This window comes from Notamacropus eugenii, chromosome 3, assembly GCF_028372415.1.
Source record: "Notamacropus eugenii isolate mMacEug1 chromosome 3, mMacEug1.pri_v2, whole genome shotgun sequence".
Classification (NCBI taxonomy): Eukaryota; Metazoa; Chordata; class Mammalia; order Diprotodontia; family Macropodidae; genus Notamacropus; species Notamacropus eugenii.
In genome coordinates this window covers 184,873,955-184,888,919 of record NC_092874.1, presented here as the reverse complement: position 1 = coordinate 184,888,919, position 14,965 = coordinate 184,873,955, and the positions used below count along the sequence as shown (strand labels likewise).

At 35.0% G+C, this 14,965-nt stretch overlaps 1 protein-coding gene across 3 annotated transcripts in view; it reads left to right on the top strand.

Annotated features, from left to right (window-relative positions):
* The window catches only part of LOC140533610 (solute carrier organic anion transporter family member 1B1-like), a 67,241-nt gene that overhangs the window by 39,614 nt on the left and 12,662 nt on the right, over window positions 1-14,965 (top strand). For all 3 annotated transcript variants that reach the window (XM_072653557.1, XM_072653554.1, XM_072653556.1), the window contains 4 exons: window positions 1,692-1,856; window positions 8,216-8,411; window positions 10,632-10,794; window positions 14,618-14,802. In XM_072653557.1, the coding sequence (XP_072509658.1) occupies window positions 1,692-1,856; window positions 8,216-8,411; window positions 10,632-10,794; window positions 14,618-14,802 (709 nt within the window). The remainder of the gene's footprint in view (window positions 1-1,691; window positions 1,857-8,215; window positions 8,412-10,631; window positions 10,795-14,617; window positions 14,803-14,965) is intronic.

Sequence of the window (14,965 nt, the reverse complement as noted above, 5' to 3'; positions counted from 1 at the left end):
GGTTTAATTTGACCTCCAATTTCTCTGACCATAGTCTAAATAAAGAACTGTTGTTATGGTTGCTTTTCCTCCAGGGGGAAGAAAAAGGTTCAGAATCATGCCATTTGAAAGAAGACTATCTTTTATTACTATGGTTATGGAGCAAGGAGAAATTCTGAACTAAACAAGAAATAAGAGCAATCAGTAAAGATAATGTAGACAATCTGATTAAATGAAATTGAAAAACTTTTCCAATAAAACACATGTAGTATTTAAAATAAAGAAGAAAACTCTTACTTTGGGAAAGTTTTACATCAAATATCTCTGATAAAGATCTAATATTTGAGGTATTTTGAAAATGCAAATAAATATGATTAAAACTCATTCCCAAAGATAAAAGTTTATTAATAAATAGTTCTCCAAAGAATTGTAAACTTGATGACCATATTGAAAAAAGATCCAATTCACTAATAATGACATATTATTAAAGAAAAAAAAACAATATTTCACCCCCAGCAAAGAAGCACAGATTCAAAAGGTGGAAATGATTGTTTAGTTGGTTTGTTACAGACCAATATGAACTTGGAATCCTCTTCCACAGGTTGGGTACAAATAATCCATGTGAACATTTGGGGTGGATTCTTGAAATTTGTGTATCTTGTGGTTTTTTTTTGAGTGTTTCAATTCTGCTCATAAAGAGCAGCACCTTCTTTGATGTGGGCACATCATGCTGAGCAGTCCTGTGCCACCGTCTCCCATGTCATACAATTAATTCTGAATTTCTTAAGAGAGACATTGAGATGTCCTTGTATCACTTCTTCTGACCACTACGTGAATGCTTTCTCTATGTGACTTCTACATAAAGGTAGTCTTTTTGACAAGCATATGTTTTGCATTTAAAATGGCCAGCCTATTGAAGTTGCCTCTCTGAAGCAGTATTTGAATGTTTGGCAGTTTAGCTTGAATAAGAACCTCAGTATCTGATACCTTTTCCTGCCAGGTGATCTTCAGAAGGCTATTCAAATGGAAGTGGTTAAGTTTCCTGGCATGGCACTGGTGTACTGTCTAGGTTTCACAGGCATGCACCAATGAAGTCGGCCCCATGGCTCTGTAAATTTTCAGTTTGTTAGTCATTCTAATACCTCTTCTCTCCCAGGGGTAATACATGAAAAGCCAACATGCTGTACTAGGATCACAAACTGCAAAATGGTCCAGAGGAAAGTCAGCAGAGCATTAGCTGAATCCTCTCTGGAGGAGATAGAAAAGAACATGACCAGAAACTCATAGAATGAGAAAGCCTCCCACAGCAGATACTGTATCAATAACAAGAATATCAAAATCAATAAATCATAGATCTGTGGAAATATTGATATATTTTCACCATTCCAATGACTACTCTCTGAGTAATGACCGAAATATCCAATGAGGCAGCATCATATTGCAATGAGAGCAATGGATTAAGTCATGAGAGCTGGATTTTAAAAACCATTATGACCTTGAGCAAATTGTTACTTCTGGACCACATTTTTGTCATTTGTAAAATGAGACAATATTGTTTTTTTCTTAATCTAGCATTCTGTGATTCTATGATTAATTGCTTTTATCCAAAAGCCTAATACACACACACACACGTGTACATATATAGATGCATAATTTCTTGAATATATTGAATTATCTTTTTTTCCCCAAAAGCCTTTTGTTTTTTCTTCTAGGTTTTTTCTACTCCTTAAAATGTATCCTTAGTAACCAGATGTATCTTATGTTCTTGATTTCAACACTGATGACTGCTAGTAGCTTTATTGGGAGTATTACCTACCTTCCAAAATATTTAGAACTGGAATATGGTGTATCCATTTCTAACTCTAACTTTCTTCTAGGTAAGTCTTGCTATTTAATTTTTATTATATCATTTTCAATGAACCATTGTTTATTGAGTGAAAGTTAAACTTCTTTCCTTAGCCTTCAAGGTTATCCAAAATGTGTCACCACTCTTTCTAAATTTACCTTATTTTGCTCCTTTTCAAAAAGTCTATGTTCTAGATCAAATAAGTAATTCTCTTCCTAACGTTTTTTTTTTTTGCACTACCCTTTGTCTGTAGCTCTGCTCTATCTGTTCCCCATACCTCCAATATCCTCCTTTCCTCCTTTAAATGCATCAAATTCCAACTTGTCCTTTAAAGTTCAACTCAAATGCCATCTCCTACAGGAAGCTTTATCTTGTTGGTCAGTAAATATTTCCTAGATCCAGTGTCACATATTTGTTTCATACTACTCTGAATCATTTATATAATATTGTACAGTATAGCTATCTACCTTAGTTTACCAAAGTAAACTCTAAGCTGCATGAAGACAAGGGCTTCATTTTATCTAAATGTTGCGTATTATTTTTCATATAGAAAGCATTCAATAAATGTTTGCTCATTTAACGAACTACAAAATGAATCAAATTGCTCCCACAACAAACCCCCTTTACTCTTCTATATCTCTGTATCTACCATCTCTTTCCCTAGAGTCTACAGACATGCCTGTGACTCCTGTATCTTTACAAATCCCTCACTACACCCTAACATCCACTCAAACTGTTTGTCTTACAACTTCCCTCCCCTTTATAGATAAACTCCTGGGGGAGAGGGGAAACTGTCTATACTTATTGACTCTATGTCCTCTCCTCTTTCTTGCTTCTCAAACCTCTACAATATGGCTTCTGATCACATTACCCAGTTAAAACTTCCCTTTCCAAATTCATCAACAGTGTTTTCATGATGAAATATGATAGCCTTTCCCCAGTCCTCATCCATCTCAACCTACAAGTAGCATGTTGCACCTTATAATACTAATGACATTGTTCTCTTTCTCTCTGTCTGTCTCTCCGTGTCTCTGTCTCTGTCTGTCTGCTTGTCTGTCTGTCTGTCTGTCTGTCTGTCTCTCTCTCTCTCTCTCTCTCTCTCTCTCTCTCTCTCTCTCTGTCTCTCTCTGTGTCTCTCTCTTTCTCCTCCTTCCTCATCCCCCTTTTCCTACCTTTCTTAACTAGTCCTCATTCTTTGTTGGTTCATTGTCCATAACATTTTCTCTCATTTGTGGGGATGGCCCAAGGCTCTCTAGGATCTTATTCTCTTCTCTCTGTATATACCAGGTTTAATTATCCTCTCCATGTATAGGTTCCAAGACCTATACATCAAGTTTTAGTCTCTCTCCCAAGCTTCAGTTGTGTATCTCCATCTACATATTGGTTTTTCCAAACTGACTAGGACCTCAAACCTCAAACACAATGAGAACAAAATAAAATGCATTATCTTTATCACAAGACTACTTCTACAGCAAATTATTTTTACTAAGACCAGCACAATTTCAAGTATTCAGGCTCATAAGCTTAGCCTTATTCTTGACTAGTCCCTCTCCTTCACTCTACATCCAATTTGTTATAAAACTTGTAATTTCTATCACCGCTGCATCTTTTGCAGGTTTATTCACATAGATAAGACAGTAGTTTAGGCTTTCATCTTTTCTAACCTGAGTTATTTCAGGTGCCTATTATTTGGTCTTATTACCTAAAATATCTATGTCTCCACCCCAATGTACCCTTCAAACAACTGCCCTAAATGATTTTCCGAATGGGGCAGGGAGATGATAGAACACAAGATTTTATTAGGGTCTTACAGTGGGGCAGGCATTATGCTAAGTGCTTTACAAACATTACTTCATTTGATCCTCACATTAGTCCTGTAAGAGAAGTACTATTAGTATCCTTATTTTATAGTTGAATAAATGAGAGTAAATATAAGTAACTTGCCCAAGGTCACATAAGTACTACGTGTATAATACTGGATTTTGACTTAGGTCTTCCCAATTCCAGGCACAGCACTCTGTCCACTGTGCCACTTAGCTACTTTAGAGAAGTCTAACAAGGTTACCCCTCTACACAATAAACACCCAGTGACTTCCTTTTGTATCTAGGATCAAATGTAAACTACTCTGTTTGGTTTTTGAAGGTTTTTAAAAACTTGGCCTCAATTTATCTTTTTAATCTTTATCATACATATGCTTCCTACAATCTATGGTTCAACCAAACTGAACATGTCTCTTTTCCTTTGTGCTGGTCATCCCCCAAGATAGCAATACACTTCCTCCTCACCTCCAGCTCAAGAAATCCTTTCTTTTCTTCAAAACTCAGCTCAGACATCAAATTCAACATAAATTCTTTCTTGATTCTCTCAGAAAACTAGTACTTCTCCAAAAAAAAAGGCTTTTCTTTTCGTACTTAGATTTTGTGTAAACTTAAATTATTTATGTTGTCTTCTCTAATAGAATATAAACTTTTAGGACAGAAACTATGTCATTTTTATCTTTGATTCCTTGGTATCCATTTCATTCTCTGTCACATGATTTGACCTTAATAAATGTGTTTTGATTCATTATAGTTTAGAAGGCAATATAAAGTATTTCACCTTAAAGGACATATTCCTAAAAAGTTGTGGAGAAAATAAAACTTTTTATATTGAACTAGATAACTAAGTTATTTTTATGATGAAATCTTTATAAAATAATTTTGCAAAGTGCTAAGTTGTTTGCTGTTCAAATATTCATCTTCTGAATCATGTATTTTGAAATCAGGTAATACTTACACTTAAGAAATGAAAAAGCCTCCAAAAGTTGTATTCTGTATGACACACTACCCATGCTCACTCACACACACACATACGCACACACGTGCACTATTAGAGAATAATTTAAGCATTTATTTCAAGTGCAATATTTGTTTCTTAAAATAGAATATGTTCTAATCTATGAAGTTTCATTATAAAATTCATTTTTGTTAGTAGCTTCAGCTACATCAAAGAAGTCTACTGATCTCATGGTTGGAATGGCAATAGGTTACCGTTATTTGATGTATCCAACTCTTCCATTTTGGGGTTTTCTTGGCAAAGATACTGAAGTTGTTTGCCTTTTCCTTCTCCAGCTCACTTTACAGATGAGAATTAAGGCAAACAGTGTTAAAGGACTTACTCAGGGCCACATAGCTAGTAAATATCTGAAGCTGGATTTGAATTCATGAAAATGAATCTTTCTGATTCCAAGTCCAGTACTTGGATCTACTGTGCTCTATGGCTCACAGTAGAACCATATCTACATGTACTGTGCTTTATCTACTGTGTCACTTAGCTGCCTGGCAATGGGATGTACAACTGGTAATACATTGATGAGATTAATACAAAAAAAAAAAAAAAACCACCAGGCAAATTCTACACCTACTTCATTGTACTAAAGAGAGAGTTTGTGTCAAAGCTGTGGACCAAGTCATATGACCAACAACCTAGAGGACTAGATTTTTTTCTATTCTCACAATCACTCAAATGTCTTTAGAGCAGACATGATGTGCCAAAGATACAGCAACTTTAATGTCTCCATAGTCTAGGAAACTGAACCAAAATGATCATGAACTCACGCTCATTTAGCACTTCCTCCCATGCCACCCAGTAGTTACCTTCAATAAGTCTACAGAAGGTGGGGGTCCAAATCCATCAGCCTCCAACAAAACAAATCTCACACTTTTGTCACCTTACTCTACCACCAACCCCACATTTCCAGGGCCTTTGAGACCCCAACTCTAAATTACAGAATTTTGTTGATGTCTCTGTATAGCCTGTATTTTGTACTCCAAAAGATCTCTACAGGATAATGGAGGTGCAAAGGGAAAGGTACATGACATATGTTTGGCCTTGAAATAGAGCTCAACCCAATACCCCTCCTCCCTCTCCTTTAAGGATGGAAAGATCTAAACTCCAAGCAACAGAATCACTCCAGCCTGCAATAGCACAAGTGTGGTAATACTCTGAATTTCTGGGCCAGACAACTGAGGTCTGGGTGCTGTAGAGGGGAGGGGGGTGTTAAGGTCAGGTGCTTTGTGACACTCCACTAAACCTAAAGGAAATTGGTTGGCATCCAGCTAGAATCAATTCTGTCTCCTAAATGTCATTTTGGGGCAAATACCAAGGCTGACGAACCCTGAATTCCAAGTGTGGGAGGAAGCTAAGACTGCTTAAGATCTAGGCCCATGAGAAACCAACATCAGAAGAGAAAAAGTCTTAAAAAAAAAACATAAGGAGGGAAAAAGGCTAAAATTATCAACGATCTCAGGAGGAAAAAATTCGAAGACCTTGAGAATAACCATGTAAAACAAGAAGGAAAATATAAAAGCAAAAGGAAATATGGCCTCCAAACCTAGTAAATGTGTTCATGCTTCCATAAATAAATGCTGCAAAACAAAGGAAAATGAATCAACACTGGATGAAACAGAGGACCCTGTGGATTTTGAAATGAACGTGGAATAATAATGTGCTATTCCTAGGTAGCTCAAAATAGAAATGAGAATTGTTCAAGCAAAGTTTACGATCTACACGATAGAAATTATTGACAAAATAGAAAAACTCAAATGTGTGATGGCATGATATGTCACAAAACAAACAAACAAAAACAAAAGAGAACAATAATAATTTACTGATAATATAAATATGCAGATATGAAGGACAATATAGAAGACAAAATCAAAAAACAACCATATTAAAAGAAAACATTCCCTATTTCAACAGAATATATTGATCTGAAAGACGGGAGGCACAGGGACAATCTAAAGGCAGAATGGGTCTCCCAGACCAATATGACAAGTCAAAAAAACTGAACACCATAATGTAAGAAATAATACAGTAAAACTCCCCAGAACTCCCGAATACAGGATACTCAACACCAACTGAAAAATTCCATGGATTGCCTTAGGAAAAGGGAAGAAGAAAAAAATGCTACAAATTCTAAGATACATGGTGGTTAAATTAAACAATTCAGAAACAACAAATTCTGCAACAGGTGAGGAGAAAAATCTCCATAGACAACAGAAGAGCAAATTAAATGATGCAAGGCTATTTTGCAAAATGAAAATGGAATATAAAAAGGCAAAAATAATAAATGCATCATTTATAGACCATAACATAATACAAATTGCCATTGGTTCAGGGATCAGAAACCAAAAGACATAAATCCACATGGGGACAATGAAATCCTAAATAATGAGTGAATCAAAGAACAAATCATATAAACAATTTATACTTATGTGAAAGAAAATGATGATAATTAAACAATATACCAGAAAGTCTTGGAGGCAGATAAAATAAGCCTCAGAGGAATAATCATAACCCTGTAAACATACATTAACAAAACAGAAAAAGAGATTCATGAACTGAAAATGCCTTTTAAAAACTGTAAAAAGCAGCAAATAAACAAATATAAACATGAGAAGATATAAAAAAATTAAAGGAAAATTAGATAAAATAGAAATCCAAACAATATAGAAATGATCAAACTAAAAGTTGGTTGTTTAAAAAAACTAATAAAATTGATAATATTTAGCTAGTCTAATTTAAAAGAAGGTAGATAATCAAATAACTCCAAATGATGGTCTGACTGTACTTCCAACACCTAATCAGTGTTTTCAACATTTCTTTTCTTTGAGTACCCTCTTAAAAAAAATATATTTTGCTTGCATAGTATATATACCAGCAAAACAGAAGATAACTCAGTATCACCTGTTTCCTTTCCCAGTCTCACCAGATTCTAGCACCTTCTATTATGAAGTTACTGCTTACATACCTTTTAGGTAGCTATATGTGTGTGTGTGTGTGTGTGTGTGTGTGTGTGCATATATGGGTATGTGTGTACATGTATTCACATATGTGTGTACATATTTGTATATACGTGTGTGTATTTGTGTATATGTTTATGTGTGTGTATACACATATATACATACATTTTCTGTCACATTAATTATGCAAATTCCTTGATGACAAGGACTTTCATTTTTTTCTTTGCATATCCATGAGTAGCTAAGGCATGGCATATAGTAAATGCTTAATAAGTTTTGATTGATCAGTTGATTAATTATAAACCATGTAGTATAAAGTAATTAGGGACCTTTATCTCATAGCCATTTGTTTATTTCAATAATAGTGCTACTATGGTGCTGTTTCCCCATCCCCACCCCTTTGCAGATTCTTTTTATGAGTGGTCATCCTTTAATGAAATGTAAGATCCTTGAAGTCAGGAGCTTGGCTTTCTTTTGGTTTGTATTTGCTTAGCATAATGTGTGGCACATAGTAAATGCATTAGAAAATGGCCTGTATTGATCAACACGCATTGGAGAACTATGGTTGCATAATTTCAGTTTTTATTCTTGCTTCTTTTTTTCCAGGAACAGCAACAATGCCTGTTGTTGCAATTTCAGTTTTCCTAGGAGGATATATTTCTAAAAAGTTCAAACTGAGTGTGATTGGAATTGCCATTCTATTCTTTATTTCCAGAATTAGCAGCTTAATTTTCCAAGTATCGTTTTGGTTTTTGACTTGTGAAAATCAACCAGTAGCTGGTTTAACAGTAGCCTACAATGGGTATGTAACTCATTACTAATCACCTATGTAATATGTTTTTTTTTCACAAAATACTATACCATGGGGCAAACTTTCTATTTACTTAAAATATTTAAAATCAGGAGGAATTTTAAAAGGACCCATTCCTTAAACGTTCAATTATAGGAATGAATGTGACTTTGACAGAGCATTCATTGTATTACGTTTCTTTACTGCACTCACTTTACAGTCACATGAATCACTCTTTTTTAGAGCCTTCAAAGGAGATCCCATGGCCTGAGTGTTAGACTATTCTGCTTTTAATAATTTTGGTTATGAGGAAAATCTTCATTATATGGAACCAAACCTCTAATTCTGCCAGCTAATTCTAAGCATTATTTTTTACTAGAAGAGATAATAATAATACATAGCTAACATTTATATAGCACTTCAAAGTTTACAAAATATTTCATATATTTTATCTCATTTAGTTCTCACAGCTCTGTGAGATGAGTGCTGTTATAATCTCTGTTTCAGATGATTTGTGTAGGATCACATAGCTAACAAGCAAAACAGTATAAAATTCAGGTCTTCCTGATTCCAAGTCTCATATTAAGGTCTCTAGAGGATATCCCAAAAGTCTTGAAGTTTTAATCTTTAATAATTTATCTCTGTATGACTATCCTGCAAACATCTTAAAACCATTCTTACCTTTTCAGCTCCCTTTTTTTAGGCTAATTAATCCTTTGTGAGGGGATTTTACCCTGCTTTTATCCCTACCTCAATTGGAGATCAGATTTGCCTGTATCTCTCCAGTCTTCCAATGTCCAGGAGTACCCACACAGATTATGTGTAGGATCAAAATTGACTACAAACTTACATACATGCTGGCTCTCTGATCCACTAGAGTAGACTCTGGCATGTGTTACTCCTTTTGGCTATTCAGACAAAGTGAGAAAATTGTTTAATGAGAAGTGAAGAATTGAAGACAAGGTAGTGATTTTAGCAGCACCATGAAAGTGAGGGAGGTCTTTAGTGAAAAGCAAGAACTTCCTAAGTTTGCTTTTACTGAGGCCTGGATAAGAAACAAAACACAAAAAGGAAAGAATGATTTCATTACAACCTTCACTATTTCAACTCCCAATGGCAATATTAGATTAGGAGTTACTGTCTTAACATTTATTGATTTTGTTATTATTTCAGGCCACCCTCACCTCCTGGGAGGGATAATTGGCTAGACATCGTTGGTACAAATGTTCCTCTTGGCCATATGTCTGCTGTAAGAACTAGTTCTTTTTTCAAAGTTCTACAAATAATTTTTGGGTTCTCTGGTCTTGATTTTATAGCCTGACTGCAGAAATAACCAAATAATATCTCCAAAATATATCCCATTTTCTTCCTGCCTCTCAGAAAGGAACAGAAACCACCATTTTCAGAAATTAATTAATTGGGCATGCTACTGTGGTAGATGCTATACCAAGAGAATCAGTTTACACAGATCCTATGCATGCTCTTCGGGAGCATTTGGCCTCAACCAAACTTCCTTAATTTTTCAAGATTCTTATGAGTTAGCAAGGTGGTATAGAGTATTGAACCTGGAATCAGGAAGACCTGAGTTCAAATCTAACAGCAGAAATTAATTCAATATGTAATTATGGGCAAGTCATTAAACTTCTGACTACTCGTTTTCTCATCTGGAAAGTAGGAATAATAATAGCATCGACCCCCAGAGTTGCCATAGGATGAGATATTTGTGAAGTATTTTGCAAACCTGAAAGTGCTATATAAATGCTAGTTATTATTCTGATGATAATGATATCTAATGGTGTTTCACTCTATTTGCCTGTATAATGCAATGCCATCTATGCTGAATGTTACTATACATATATATATATATATATATTCATAAAATTTTTGACTTAAAGACAAGGAAATTGAATCCAAGGGAAGGGAAATGAGTTGCCCCGGGTGATATAGCCAGTTAGCAGCAGAACTGAAACCTAAACCTAAGCCTAGGACTCCCTCAATTTCCTCTGAGAAAATGGCCTCCCTTCAACAGTTCTTAACTCATTATATTGATTTTTCTCCTTAAATTTGATCTGTGGACTGTATTAAATCCAAGTTTTTTAAGGATAGAAGTAAAATCAAACTTCAAAATGTTGCCTTTTTTTATTCTTTTATCACCTTTGTTTTCTTGATGAGTTTAGAAAGAAACTCTCTTCTTCTTCTCTTTCTGACAAAATGTCTACATTTTGACTGCAGAAATGACCCATGGACACAGCAAAACGTTTCATTTTCTTTCTGCAATTCAGACTGTAATTGTGATACCAATACATGGGATCCTGTCTGTGGGGATGATGGACTCACTTACATGTCCCCCTGTTTGGCTGGATGTAAATCTTCAGTAGGTCATGGAAAGGACTTGGTATGTATGGTGATTCTCCTCTCTTCTGTGTAATTATCAACACAGATTGAATTGGGTAATTGCTACTCAGGTCAGTCAACAATTCCTCAGTGCAGTAAAATGCTCAGACCCAAGAGTAGTGTCATTCAGAGTTACATTATCTGTTGCTGAATATGGGGACCTCTTTAGGTAGTCCAAACTGAGGTCAGCCTTCCTATACCTTGACTACTAACCATCAGGCCACCTTGTCATACATCTCTTGATTCTGTGAGCAATATAATATAACATTTAAAGATGATATGTAATTCTAACAAGTCTTCTTCACCTAGAAGACCAACAAAAAAAATTAATACATTGACATAACTAAAGGGAAACAGTGATCCCAGAGCAGAAAGCTATTTGCTCTAAATAAGTTAATAACAATAATAATAGTTAAAATTTATATATTCCTGCTATGTTCCAGGATTGTACTAAACCCTTCACAACACTATTTTATTTGATCCTCACAACAGACATCAGAGATAAGTGGTAATATTACCCCCACTTTACAGATGAGAGAATGTAGACAAATGGGGTTTTAGTGGTTTGCCCAAAGTTGCACAGCTAGTAAGTGTCTTGAGATCATATTTGGACTCTGATCTTCCTGACTCCAAACCCCATGCTCTATCCACTCTGCCATCTAGCTGCCATAAGTTTCTTCACAGAGGAGTCCAAGAAGAATAGCTGTTTATTTAAGTTATTACTTTTCAAATAAATCATCATTTGACTGCTATATACACTATATTTGCTTATTTGTGGGTATTTTCAGAAACCTATTTATGTAGGTACAGAATAATTAAAGGATAGTCTTGAAACTTTCATTTAAGGTGAAGTTGAAGAACTTAGTGTTTCTGTAATACCTACCATTCATTCTCTCCTGACATAAACCTGTCTTTTCTCTGCATCAACTTCCCATGAGCTACTGAGGGAGCTCAATGAGACCCTCCTCGTGACACCACCATCTCTCAGCGTCCGAGTCAGTTGCCTTTCTGGATTCAGTTAACATGTCTACCCCAGACTATTCACACCATGCTGAAAGTATAAAATGAGAGATAAAAAAAGGCCTCTACCCTAGAATCACAGCTCAGTTTCACTGGTACCTGAGCACTAAGGACTTTCTCATTGGTACTCTGACCTCCCAGACCCTGGATCTTACCTTTTCATGGAAAGATAGAACTCTGCTTTGATTATTTCCCTGGACTTTATTTCTTTCCTACAACAGAGGCAATGTGGCAGAGAAGAAACATGGTTGGGAGTCAAGAGACCTGGTATCCAATTCCTGCTGACTCTGACTTTGAACAAGTATTTTCACCCTAGAAGATCTCAGAAAGTATATCTATAAAATTAAGGGATTTGGATACGTGATCTCTAAAGTCCTTTCTAATTCTTAGACTCCAAAAACCTATGAACTTAAGAAGCTATTATACTCTTGATGACTAGCCTGCTTCCTAATCCTAGTCCCTACATGGAAATCTAGTTCCATTGCCTTCCTGATTCCAGTATGACACTATCAACATTGTCAACAAACATTTAAGCACTCACTATAAGCCAAGTATAATGCTTGGTCCTGGAAATACAAGTGCAAAAAGTGAAACAGTTCTTGTTCCCAAGAAGATTATATCTGGTTAAAGGAGAGAATATGTATGTCTTGCCTCTGGAATAAAAAAAAAATGTCCTGAAGAACTAAATTAACCCTTTAAGCCCTCTCCTCCAAACTCTTGCCCAAGAAGCATAGTTTTCAGTAGCTCCCTTTGCTGCCCACTACATCCAAGGCTGGCCCCAGGCGTGTTTTATTTCACTACTTGGTGCCAAGTATGTGCCCTCCACTCCCTCATCTATTTCTCAAACCATAATCAAGCCATCTCAGTCAGAGCTCTGACACATGGAGGCATCAATCTCTTCCCCTATGGTTGCACTCTAGCTCCCTTCTCAAAACAAAATATCCCTCCTTTAACACCACTCCCCTATATATTCTGTTGCCCTCTCTTGGAATATAAACTCCTTGAGGTCAAAGAGGATCTTTCCTTTTTTACTTTATCCCCAGCTCTACTATAGTATTTTGAACATAGTAAGTGCTCAACAAATGCCTTTCTTTTCCTTCCTTTCTTTTCCTTTTTTTTAATTAATTCATTTGTTTTCAATTTTCTACAATCACTTCCATAAATCTTAGATCTTCTCCCTCTCCCTTCACCCTCCCTTCTTGAGACAGCATGCAATCCTATATAGGTTCTACACATACATTCTTATTATACACATTTTGTATTAGTCATGTTGCATAAAAGAATTAAAATGAAGGGGAGAAACCATGAGAAAAACTACAACAAAACACAACATAAGAGAAAATATTCTGTTTCATTCTGCATTTCAATTCCATAGTTCTTTCTCTGGATATAAATGACATTTACAGGAAGATGATAAATGATGGAGAAGATGTGGGAGAGTTGGAATACTAATTCATTGTTGGTGGAGCTACAAGCTAATCCAACCATTCTGGAGAGCAATTTGGAACTGTGCGGAAAGGGCTACAAAAATGTGCATACCCTTTGACCCGGCAATATCGCTTCTAGGACTGTATCCCAAAGAAATTATAAAAATGGAACAGGGTCCCATGTGTACAAAAATATTTATAGCAGCAACCATAGTGTGTGAGGATTTTTCTGGTAGACTTAACAATGCCTATTTTTGCTCATTTTTTCATATATATTTATATACATATATATATATTCAGAATATATATAATATAAATGTTCATTTTGGGAAAGAGGAAAGGTACTAGACATAGAGATAGAAAGAAAGGCCATTGAGTATGAGACACACAAACTTATTTTTTCCCTTATTTATTTAATATATTATTTTTCCCAATTATGTGAAAAACAATTTTAACATATTTTTTAAAGTTTTGAGTTTCAAATTTTCTCCCTTCCTTCTTCCCTCCTCTTGTTCCTCTTTAAGAAGTAATTTATTATAGGTTATACATGCATAGTCATGCAAAACATTTCCATATTAGTCAAGTATACAAAATTATTTTAAAAAACACTCTTTTGTTTGTATAGTCATAATCACATAGACTCACTATATATATATGTATATATATCCATGTATCTATGAACATACATACTTGTCAAATTTTGATCCATACTCATAACTGCTGAACAATGGATATGGAATCATGAGACAGTAGTTGTACTTAATAGTAGAAAAGAAGAAGAGAAAGACATGAGTAAATTAGTGGCTTGTTGGTGAGATTAGGTGGATTTTAGAGCTGCTGTCAGTAAAAGGAATATAGAATGTTAGTTTAAAATGATCAGCTAATGGTGCTTCCATTACATTCCAGACATTTCACAGTGACCTGTTTTACTTTTAAATGTAGTAAGTAAAAAAGTAATAGTTATTTCCAAATACCTTTTCTTTTCACTGATAGATCAGACTACAGTGAACATAAGAAGGGTACTGGGGACCCAATTTGCCTTTCACCAAAGGAACAATTATAGAGGAAAAGAGCATTCTATTTGGAGTCAGAGGATCTGAGTTCAAATTCCATTTCTGCTAATTACTTCTGTGATCCTGATCAATTCACTACCCTCTGTGGGTTTCAATTTCCTTATCTATGAAATAAAGATTTGTTTATTTTAGATTATCTCTAAACTGTAAAACTGTTCAAATGAAATGTATCAACCAAAGGATATTTTCAAATCTCTAATATTTAATTGTTGATAAATGCTTCGTTCTTTAAATACAAAGAAATGTTTTTATGTTCTGTTTTGTGCTTTGTAAATGCATTCTTTAACTCAGAATTTATTTTTAGGTGTTCCATAACTGTAGCTGTGTTGAAGCTAACAATTTCCAGTCTGGGAAAGCCTCAGCTTATTTGGGCACATGTTCAAAGACAGATAATTGCTCAAGAAATTTTATTTATTATATCATACTATGTGTTTTGGCTTCCTTTGCCATTGGATTAGGAGGTGCCTCTTCTATAATATTGATATTCAAGTAAGTAATATGAAAATCATCATTGCATATGAGTCTACAAATAATTCTTTTATTATGAATCAAACAGGTAAAAAGGAAGTAATGACCTTTTTTTCATAATAATAAGGAAATGTCAAATTAATAGAATGAAATGATTCCTGAAAGATATACTGCTTTTTACACA